The sequence below is a fragment of the Taurulus bubalis genome (genome assembly GCF_910589615.1).
Source record: "Taurulus bubalis genome assembly, chromosome: 1".
Taxonomy (NCBI): domain Eukaryota; kingdom Metazoa; phylum Chordata; class Actinopteri; order Perciformes; family Cottidae; genus Taurulus; species Taurulus bubalis.
Genome location: NC_136589.1, coordinates 978,101 through 988,968, shown reverse-complemented (window position 1 = coordinate 988,968; position 10,868 = coordinate 978,101). Strand labels below are relative to the sequence as shown.

The following is a 10,868-nucleotide window of genomic DNA, read 5'->3' as shown; positions in this document are numbered from 1 at the left end:
GAGCAGTTGAGCACAGAGACAGTTACAGAGCAGCAGGTGTTTCAGTCTGTTTAGATTTCAGGTACCTGTCTGCTGAGGCCCATTAGCTGTGTGTGTGTGTGTGTGTGTGTGTGTGTGTGTGTGTGTGTGTGTGTGTGTGTGTGTGTGTGTGTGTGTGTGTGTGTGTGTATGTGTGTATGTGTGTGTATGTGTGTGTGTGTGTGTGTGTGTGTGTGTGTGGTCTTAGCTTCCTAATCGCCTCAAGACGTTTCTGCAAGATGATATATATATATATATATATATATATATATATATATATATATATATATCATTGACCAGTTCTCTCTCTCTCCTCAGCTGGCCGTCTCTCTGACTGAGGAACCCGTCTCTCTGGTTGAGGAACCCGGGTCGGATGTCTCTGTGTGTCTCTGCAGCAGCTGACGGGTCCGTCTCGGACCTCGGAGCTTGGACCACCGCCATGACCAACCTGGGCATCGGGCCTGTGGGGCTCAGCGGGCAGCAGCTGGTCTCAGGTAGCAGTCCACTTCCTGGAGGGCTTTAAACCAGAATATGTTATGAATATATAACATAACATATATCAGATATCAATTCATATGTTGCAGGTTATCATGAACCAGGAAGTACAAAGACTGTGAAAACACACAAATCTTTACTCCAGCAAACCGCTGTTCATTATTTATTATAATCAACCATCTTTCATAAACACAACCAAGTATTTCATCATCTTTCATGAACATAGCCAAGTATTTCATCATCTTTCATAAACATAACTAAGTATTGTTGTTGCCTTGAGTTTATTTTTAAATGACAGCATTCGTGTAACGAGCATAAATTAAAATTTTGACTTTTGAAGGAAAACGTACAAAAAATGAGGAGAAACGTTTTGGAATGCAGGACGCGTTAGCTTCTACAAGCATTAGCTTCTACTAGCATTAGCTTCTACAAGCATTAGCTTCTACTAGCATTAGCTTCTACTAGCATTTAATTTATCTGACGCCAAAGCGACTTACAATAAGTGATTCAACCATGAGTACAAACTCAGAACAACAAGAATCAAGAAAGTGCAATTTCTTCAATAAAGTTACACCACAAAGTGCTGTCAGTAAGAGACATCTAAGTGATGCTACGGCGCTACCTTCCTTGTTCAAGGTGTAGTCGAAAAATATGTTTTTAGTTTGCGACGGAAGATGTAGAGACTTAGCTTCTACTAGCATTAGCTTCTTATAGCATTAACTTCTACTAGCAATAGCTTCTTATAGCATTAACTTCTACTAGCATTAGCTTCTACTAGCATTCATTTCTACTAGGAGGAGGAGGAAGAGGAGGAAGGAGGAGGAAGAGGAGGAAGAGGAGGAGGAAGAGGAAGGAGGAGGAAGGAGGAGGAGACGTTAATGTGTCCGTTATCTCCGTGTGTCGCAGAGAGAACTGAATATTATATACATAACTCTGAGTGACTGTAATAACCGTCATGGCGGCTCGGTCACAAAACCAGATTCATGCAAATTTATGGACTTTATAATAAGCAGAGAGTTTTACTTCAGGCTCTTTAGTGTGTGTGTGTGTGTGTGTGTGTGTGTGTGTGTGTGTGTGTGTGTGTGTGTGTGTGTGTGTGTGTGTGTGTGTGTGTGTGTGTGTTAAATTGTCTTAAGTTGTCTTAAGTGGAATCGTTTAAAGCAGCTTTCAGACGATGGAACTCTGACACTGAGAATACTACGACTACTGCCATTAGTACGATAGATACTACTAACTGGAGCAGCAGTAGTAGTTGTCGTCAGTAATACTATGTTTAAAAGGAAACTGCAATATTTCACTCGTGGTAGTACTAGTATTAATAGTAGTAGAAGCAGAAGATACTTTGCAGAATACATGCAGTACATTTATGTGTGTGACTATAGAAGCTAATATTTCTATAGGACTTTACTTCTTCTTTATGGAGTATTTTTGCATTGTTGTACACACCTCTACTTCAGTTACACATCTGAGTACTTATTGTCTGTGAGAGGTTTTCTCAGATGTTTCTGCGCAAGAACATAAAAGAAAACTGGATTTAATCAATTCTGCTCAAGTTTTTATCTCTAAAGAATACAACCCAGAACTTCCCTGTGCAGTAAAAGTACTGCTGTATAAAAGTACTGCTGTATAAAAGTACTGCTGTATACCTCAATCTGTCTCTCAGCAGTGAGCCGTGCAGCTCAGGACCATATCAATGCAGTATCCCTGTAGTATCACTGCAGTACAGCATCAGTGTCAGTTTAGTATCACTGCAATGTATTAGTGTAGTCTCTAGTCTCTAATCTCTAATCTCTAGTCTCTAGTCTCTGGTATCTAGTCTCTAATCTCTAGTCTCTGGTCTCTAGTCTCTAGTCTCTGGTATCTAGTCTCTAATCTCTAGTCTCTAGTCTCTGGTATCTAGTCTCTAATCTCTGGTCTTTGGTCTCAAGTCTCTAGTCTCTGGTTTCTGGTCTCTAGTCTCAAATCCCAAGTCTCTAATCTATGGTCTCTAGTCTCTAGTCTCTGGTATCTAGTCTCTGGTATCTAGTCTCTAATCTCTGGTCTCTGGTCTCTATTCTCTAATCTCTAATCTCTGGTCTCTGGTCTCTAGTCTCTGGTAGCTAATCTCTAATCTCTAGTCTCTTGTCTCTAGTCTCTAATCTCTAGTCTCTGGTATCTAGTCTCTAATCTCTGGTCTCTAGTCTCTAGTCTCTAGTCTCTGGTCTCTGGTCTCTAGTCTCTGGTATCTAGTCTCTAATCTCTGGTCTCTGGTCTCTAGTCTCTAGTCTCTGGTATATAGTCTCTAATCTCTAGTCTCTAGTCTCTAGTATCTGGTATCTAGTCTATAATCTCTGGTCTTTGGTCTTTAGTCTCTAGTCTCTATTCTCTGGTCTCTGGTCTCTGGTCTCTAGTCTCTAGTCTCTGGTATCTAGTCTCTAATCTCTAGTCTCTAGTCTCTAGTATCTAGTCTCTAATCTCTGGTCTCTGGTCTCTGGTCTCTAGTCTCTGGTTTATGGTCTCTAGTCTCAAATCCCAAATCTCTAATCTATGGTATATAGTCTCTAGTCTCTGGTATCTAGTCTCTGGTATCTAGTCTATAATCTCTGGTCTCTGGTCTCTATTCTCTAGTCTCTGGTATCTCGTCTCTAATCTCTGGTCTCTGGTCTTTAGTCTCTGGTAGCTAATCTCTAATCTCTAGTCTCTTGTCTCTAGTCTCTAGTCTCTAGTCTCTGGTATCTAGTCTCTAATCTCTGGTCTCTAGTCTCTAGTCTCTGGTCTCTGGTCTCTAGTCTCTAGTCTCTAGTATCTAATCTCTAGTCTCTTGTATCTAGTATCTAGTCTTTAGTCTCTGATCTCTGGTCTCTGGTATCTAGTCTCTAATCTCTGGTCTCTGGTCTCTGGTATCTAATCTCTAATCTCTAGTCTCTTGTCTCTAGTATCTAGTCTCAAATCTCTGGTCTCTGGTCTCTGGTCTCTAGTCTCTAGTCTTTGGTCTCTGGTCTCTAGTCTCTGGTATCTAATCTCTAATCTCTAGTCTGTTGTCTCTAGTATCTAGTCTCTAATCTCTGGTCTCTAGTCTCTGGTATCTAATCTCTAATCTCTAGTCTGTTGTCTCTAGTATCTAGTCTCTAATCTCTGGTCTCTAGTCTCTGGTCTCTAGTCTCTAGTCTCTGGTCTCTGGTCTCTGGTCTCTAATCTCTAGTCTCTAATCTCTGGTCTCTGGGTCTCTGGCTCAGGACCATATCAATGCAGTATCCGTGTAGTATCACTGCAATGCAGTGTAGTATTACTGCAGTACAGTGTCAGTGTAGTATCACTGCAGTACAGTATCAGTGTAGTATTACTGCAGTACAGTATCAGTGTCAGTTTAGTATCACTGCAATGTATTAGTACAATCTCTAGTCTCTAGTTTCTGGTCTCTAGTCTCTAATCTCTAGTTTCTAGTCTCTAATCTATGGTCTCTGGTCTCTAGTCTCTAGTCTCTGGTATATAGTCTCTAATCTCTAGTCTCTAGTCTCTGGTATCTAGTCTCGAATCTCTGGTCTCTAGTTTCTGGTTTCTGGTTTCTAGTCTCAAATCCCAAGTCTCTAATCTCTGTTCTCTAGTCTCTAGTCTCTGGTATCTGGTCTCCTGTCTCTAGTCTGTAGTCTCTGGTACCTAGTCTCTGGTCTCTGGTCTCTAATCTCTAGTCTCTGGTATCTAGTCTCTAGTCTCTGGTCTCTAGTCTCTAATCTCTGGTCTCTGGTCTCTCGTCTCTGGTATCTAATCTCTAATCTCTAGTCTGTTGTCTCTAGTATATAGTCTCTAATCTCTGGTCTCTAGTCTCTGGTATCTAATCTCTAATCTCTAGTCTGTTGTCTCTAGTATCTAGTCTCTAATCTCTGGTCTCTAGTCTCTGGTATCTAATCTCTAATCTCTAGTCTGTTGTCTCTAGTATCTAGTCTCTAATCTCTGGTCTCTAGTCTCTGGTCTCTAGTCTCTGGTCTCTGGTCTCTGGTCTCTAATCTCTAGTCTCTAATCTCTGGTCTCTGGGTCTCTGGCTCAGGACCATGTCAATGCAGTATCCGTGTAGTATCACTGCAATGCAGTGTAGTATTACTGCAGTACAGTGTCAGTGTAGTATCACTGCAGTACAGTATCAGTGTAGTATTACTGCAGTACAGTATCAGTGTCAGTTTAGTATCACTGCAATGTATTAGTACAATCTCTAGTCTCTAGTTTCTGGTCTCTAGTCTCTAATCTCTAGTTTCTAGTCTCTAATCTATGGTCTCTGGTCTCTAGTCTCTAGTCTCTGGTATATAGTCTCTAATCTCTAGTCTCTAGTCTCTGGTATCTAGTCTCGAATCTCTGGTCTCTAGTTTCTGGTTTCTGGTTTCTAGTCTCAAATCCCAAGTCTCTAATCTCTGTTCTCTAGTCTCTAGTCTCTGGTATCTGGTCTCCTGTCTCTAGTCTGTAGTCTCTGGTACCTAGTCTCTGGTCTCTGGTCTCTAATCTCTAGTCTCTGGTATCTAGTCTCTAGTCTCTGGTCTCTAGTTTCTGGTTTCTGGTTTCTAGTCTCAAATCCCAAATCTCTAATCTCTGTTCTCTAGTCTCTGGTATCTGGTCTCCTGTCTCTAGTCTCTAGTCTCTGGTATCTAGTCTCTAGTCTCTGGTCTCTAGTCTCTAATCTCTGGTCTCTGGTCTCTAGTCTCTGGTATCTAATCTCTAATCTCTAGTCTGTTGTCTCTAGTATCTAGTCTCTAATCTCTGGTCTCTAGTCTCTGGTATCTAATCTCTAGTCTGTTGTCTCTAGTATCTAGTCTCTAATCTCTGGTCTCTAGTCTCTGGTCTCTAGTCTCTAGTCTCTGGTCTCTGGTCTATGGTCTCTAATCTCTAGTCTCTAATCTCTGGTCTCTGGGTCTCTGGCTCAGGACCATATCAATGCAGTATCCGTGTAGTATCACTGCAATGCAGTGTAGTATTACTGCAGTACAGTGTCAGTGTAGTATCACTGCAGTACAGTATCAGTGTCAGTTTAGTATCACTGCAATGTATTAGTACAGTCTCTAGTCTCTAGTTTCTGGTCTCTAGTCTCTAATCTCTAGTTTCTAGTCTCTAATCTATGGTCTCTGGTCTCTAGTCTCTAGTCTCTGGTATATAGTCTCTAATCTCTAGTCTCTAGTCTCTGGTATCTAGTCTCGAATCTCTGGTCTCTAGTTTCTGGTTTCTGGTTTCTAGTCTCAAATCCCAAGTCTCTAATCTCTGTTCTCTAGTCTCTAGTCTCTGGTATCTGGTCTCCTGTCTCTAGTCTCTAGTCTCTGGTAACTAGTCTCTGGTCTCTGGTCTCTAATCTCTAGTCTCTGGTATCTAGTCTCTAGTCTCTGGTCTCTAGTCTCTAATCTCTGGTCTCTGGTCTCTAGTCTCTGGTTTCTGGTCTCTAATCTCTGGTCTCTGGTCTCTAGTCTCTGGTATATAGTCTCTAATCTCTGGTCTCTGGTCTCTAGTCTCTAGTCTCTGGTATCTAGTCTCTGGTCTCTGGTATCTAGTCTCTAAACCTGGTCTCTAGTCTCTGGTATCTAGTCTCTGGTCTCTGGTCTCTGGTCTCTAGTCTCTGGTATCTAGTCTCAAATCTCTGGTCTTTTGTCTCTAGTCTCTAGTTTCTAGTCTCTAGTCTCTAGTCTCTAGTTTCTGGTATCTAGTCTCTAATCTCTGGTCTCTGGTCTCTAGTCTCTAGTCTCTAGTCTCTAGTTTCTGGTATCTAGTCTCTAATCTCTGGTCTCTGGTCTCTAGTCTCTAGTCTCTGGTCTCTGGTATCTAGTCTCTTAACCTGGTCTCTAGTCTCTGGTCTCTAGTCTCTGGTCTCTGGTCTCTGGTCTCTGGTCTCTAGTCTCTAGTCTCTGGTATCTAGTCTCTAATCTCTGGTCTCTTGTCTCTAGTATCTAGTCTCTAGTCTCTGGTATCTAGTCTCTGGTATCTAGTCTCTCAACCTGGTCTCTAGTCTCTGTTATCTAGTCTCTGGTCTCTGGTCTCTAGTCTCTAGTCTCTAGTCTCTGGTATCTAGTCTCTAATCTCTGGTCTCTGGTCTCTAGTCTCTAGTCTCCAGTCTTTGGTATCTAGTCTCTGGTTTCTGGTCTCTAGTCTCAAATCCCAAGTCTCTAATCTCTGTTCTCTAGTCTCTAGTCTCTGGTCTCTGGTCTCCTGTCTCTAGTCTCTAGTCTCTGGTAACTAGTCTCTGGTCTCTGGTCTCTAGTCTATAGTCTCTGGTCTCTAGTCTCTAGTCTCTGGTATCTAGTCTCTGGTCTTTGGTATCTAGTCTCTAAACCTGTTCTCTAGTCTCTGGTATCTAGTCTCTGGTCTCTGGTCTCTGGTCTCTGGCCTCTAGTCTCTAGTTTCTAGTCTCTAGTCTCAAATCCCAAGTCTCTAATCTCTGTTCTCTAGTCTCTGGTATCTAGTCTCTAATCTCTGGTTTTTAATCTCTGGTCTCTGGTCTCTAGTCTCTGGTATCTAGTCTCTAATCTCTGGTCTCTGGTCTCTAGTCTCTAGTCTCTAGTTTCTGGTATCTAGTCTCTAATCTCTGGTCTCTGGTCTCTAGTCTCTAGTCTCTGGTCTCTAGTCTCTAGTCTCTGGTCTCTGGTATCTAGTCTCTAAACCTGGTCTCTAGTCTCTGGTATCTAGTCTCTGGTCTCAAATCTCTGGTCTCTGGTCTCTAGTCTCTAGTTTCTAGTCTCTAGTCTCAAATCCCAAGTCTCTAATCTCTGTTCTCTAGTCTCTGGTATCTAGTCTCTAATCTCTGGTTTTTAATCTCTGGTCTCTGGTCTCTAGTCTCTGGTATCTAGTCTCTAATCTCTGGTCTCTGGTCTCTAGTCTCTAGTCTCTAGTTTCTGGTATCTAGTCTCTAATCTCTGGTCTCTGGTCTCTAATCTCTGGTCTCTGGTCTCTAGTCTCTAGTCTCTGGTCTCTAGTCTCTAGTCTCTGGTCTCTGGTATCTAGTCTCTAAACCTGGTCTCTAGTCTCTGGTCTCTAGTCTCTGGTCTCTAGTCTCTAGTCTCTGGTATCTAATCTCTAATCTCTGGTCTCTGGTCTCTAGTCTCTAGTCTCTAGTCTCTAGTCTCTGGTATCTAGTCTCTGGTATCTAGTCTCTAATCTCTGGTCTCTGGTCTCTAGTCTCTAGTCTCTAGTCTCTAGTCTCCAGTCTTTGGTATCTAGTCTCTGGTCTCTGGTCTCTAGTCTCTAGTCTCTAGTCTCTGGTATCTAGTCTCTAATCTCTGGTCTCTAGTCTCTAGTCTCCAGTCTCTGGTATCTAGTCTCTAATCTCTGGTCTCTAGTCTCTAGTCTCCAGTCTTTGGTATCTAGTCTCTGGTTTCTGGTCTCTAGTCTCAAATCCCAAGTCTCTAATCTCTGTTCTCTAGTCTCTAGTCTCTGGTCTCTGGTCTCTGGTCTCCTGTCTCTAGTCTCTAGTCTCTGGTAACTAGTCTCTGGTCTCTGGTCTCTAATCTCTAGTCTCTGGTATCTAGTCTCTAGTCTCTGGTCTCTAGTCTCTAGTCTCTGGTCTCTAGTCTCTAGTCTCTGGTCTCTGGTATCTAGTCTCTGGTCTCTAGTCTCTAGTCTCTGGTAACTAGTCTCTGGTCTCTGGTCTCTAATCTCTAGTCTCTGGTATCTAGTCTCTAGTCTCTGGTCTCTAGTCTCTAGTCTCTGGTCTCTAGTCTCTAGTCTCTGGTCTCTGGTATCTAGTCTCTAAACCTGGTCTATAGTCTCTGGTATCTGTTCTCTGGTCTCTAGATCTTCTTCTGCTTCTTCTGCTTCTTCTTCTGCTTCTTCTGCTTCTTCTTCTGCTTCTTCTGCTTCTTCTTCTTCTTCTTCTTCTTCTTCTTCTTCTTCTTCTTCTTCTTCTTCTTCTTCTTCTGTCTCCGTCCTCACTTTGTCTTGGAGGAAACATTTCTTCTCCTCTTCTTGTCTTCTCTCTGATCTCGTCCTCATTTCTCTTCCTGTCTCTTTCCGATAGCAGAGTTTTATTTCTCTGTGTGTTTTTATTTCATGAAGTGTTTTTGTGTGTTTGATAAATGACTTTGCTGTAGTTAAGAGGACAACGTCTTCATGAGGGTCAGTGAAGAAACCACCAGTACTGAAGTACTTCACAGCAGAAAGACAGAGTACAAGTACACGTAGATAGCACATTACACAGCCTAAATACACCATGTGAGTACTTTGTGATGCAGTAGAAGTGTTAAGTACTCTGTGTCTCTGTCCTGCAGACTCTCTGTGTCTCCAGAGGTTCGACCCCGGACTGGGTCTGGGTCTGCTGCCCCCTATGAACCCCCTGATCGGGGGCCTCAGTTTGGGGCCCCCGCCGCCAGACCTGCCGGTCGTCAAGGAGATCATCCACAGCAAGAGCTGCACCCTGTTCCCCCAGAACCCCAGTGAGACCTGAACCTGAACCTGTAGACCAGGACCCAGTGAGACCTGAACCTGAACCTGTAGACCAGGACCCAGTGAGACCTGAACCTGAACCACTGGGTCCTGTAGACCAGGACCCTGTGAGACCTGAACCACCGGATCCTGTAGACCAGGACCCAGTGAGACCTGCACCTGAACCTGTAGACCAGGACCCAGTGAGACCTGAACCTGAACCACCGGGTCCTGTAGACCAGGACCCAGTGAGACCTGAACCTGAACCACCGGGTCCTGTAGACCAGGACCCTGTGAGACCTGAACCACCGGGTCCTGTAGACCAGGACCCAGTGAGACCTGCACCTGAACCTGTAGACCAGGACCCAGTGAGACCTGAACCTGAACCACCGGGTCCTGTAGACCAGGACCCTGTGAGACCTGAACCACCGGGTCCTGTAGACCAGGACCCAGTGAGACCTGCACCACCGGGTCCTGTAGACCAGGACCCAGTGAGACCTGAACCTGAACCACCGGGTCCTGTAGACCAGGACAACTTATTTACTTCATGTGATGATCATAATATTTCAGCTCAGTATAGTGTAATGTATTTCCATTCTAACAATAAGTATAGTTTCATAATATTATTGATTGATTAAGTAATACAATAGCAGTACAATAGTAGTACAGCAGTAATACAATAGCGGTACAGTAGTAATACAATAGTAGTACAGTAGTAATACAGTATAGTGTTATGTATATCCATTCTAATAATAAGTATAGTATTATAATAGTATTGATTGATTAGAATATTTTAGTGAAGATGTGGAAGAAGCTTCTAGTCTTGACCGTGATGATGATGATGATGATGATGATGATGATGATGATGATGTCCTCAGACCTGCCCCCCCCATCGACCCGGGAGCGCCCCCCCGGCTGCCGGACGGTGTTCGTGGGCGGGCTGCCGGAGAACGCCACGGAGGAGCTGGTAAGGGAGGCCTTTGACCCGTGTGGAGAGATCACCGCCATCCGCAAGAGCAAGAAGAACTTCTGCCACCTGCGCTTCAGTGAGGAGTTCATGGTGGACAAGGCCCTGTACCTGTCAGGTACTTATACACACCTATATACATACCCACAAGGCCCTGTACCTGTCAGGTACTTATACACACCTATATACATACCCACAAGGCCCTGTACCTGTCAGGTACTTATACACACTTATATACATACCCACAAGGCCATGTACCTGTCAGGTACTTATACACACTTATATACATACCCACAAGGCCCTGTATCTGTCAGGTATGTATACACACTTATATACATATACACAAGGCCTGTACCTGTCAGGTACTTATACACACTTATATACATATGCACACACATACCCACAAGGCCCTGTACCTGTCAGGTACTTATACACACTTATATACATACCCACAAGGCCCTGTACCTGGCAGGTACTTATACACACTTATATGCATATACACACACATACTCACAAGGCCCTGTACCTGTCAGGTACTTATACACACTTATATACATACCCACAAGGCCCTGTACCTGTCAGGTGCTTATACACACTTATATACATACCCACAAGGCCCTGTACCTATGAGGTACTTATACACACGTATATACATATACACCCACCCACAAGGCCTTGTACCTGTCAGGTACTTATACACACTTATATACATATACACACACATACCCACAAGGCCCTGTACCTGTCAGGTACTTATACACACTTCTATATACCAGTGGCGGGCCCTGCATGTTCTACCTGGGCCTTCAGTGCGTCTGATTTCGTTTACATGACGGGATGCGGCGTCATGAACGGACAATGCATCACAAGAACCATCACATTTAGTGATAACAACACATGACAAAACAATCCAACAAAACTGCTGAACTGGAGGCTTCAAATATTATATTAATTACATTTGAACATATTCAATATATTTTATATAGAACTCCTCCAGCTCAGGAGAAGCTGTCTCTAAACACCT

The 10,868-nt window shown here is 43.4% G+C and overlaps 1 protein-coding gene across 1 annotated transcript in view; it reads left to right on the top strand.

Annotated features, from left to right (window-relative positions):
• Positions 1–391: 391 nt before the first annotated feature.
• The window catches only part of enox1 (ecto-NOX disulfide-thiol exchanger 1), a gene marked incomplete at both ends in the record, with an annotated part of 30,430 nt that continues 19,953 nt past the window's right edge, over positions 392–10,868 (top strand). The window contains 3 exons of the mRNA XM_079224879.1: positions 392–512; positions 8,724–8,888; positions 9,756–9,962. Of these exons, the coding sequence (XP_079081005.1) occupies positions 392–512; positions 8,724–8,888; positions 9,756–9,962 (493 nt within the window). The remainder of the gene's footprint in view (positions 513–8,723; positions 8,889–9,755; positions 9,963–10,868) is intronic.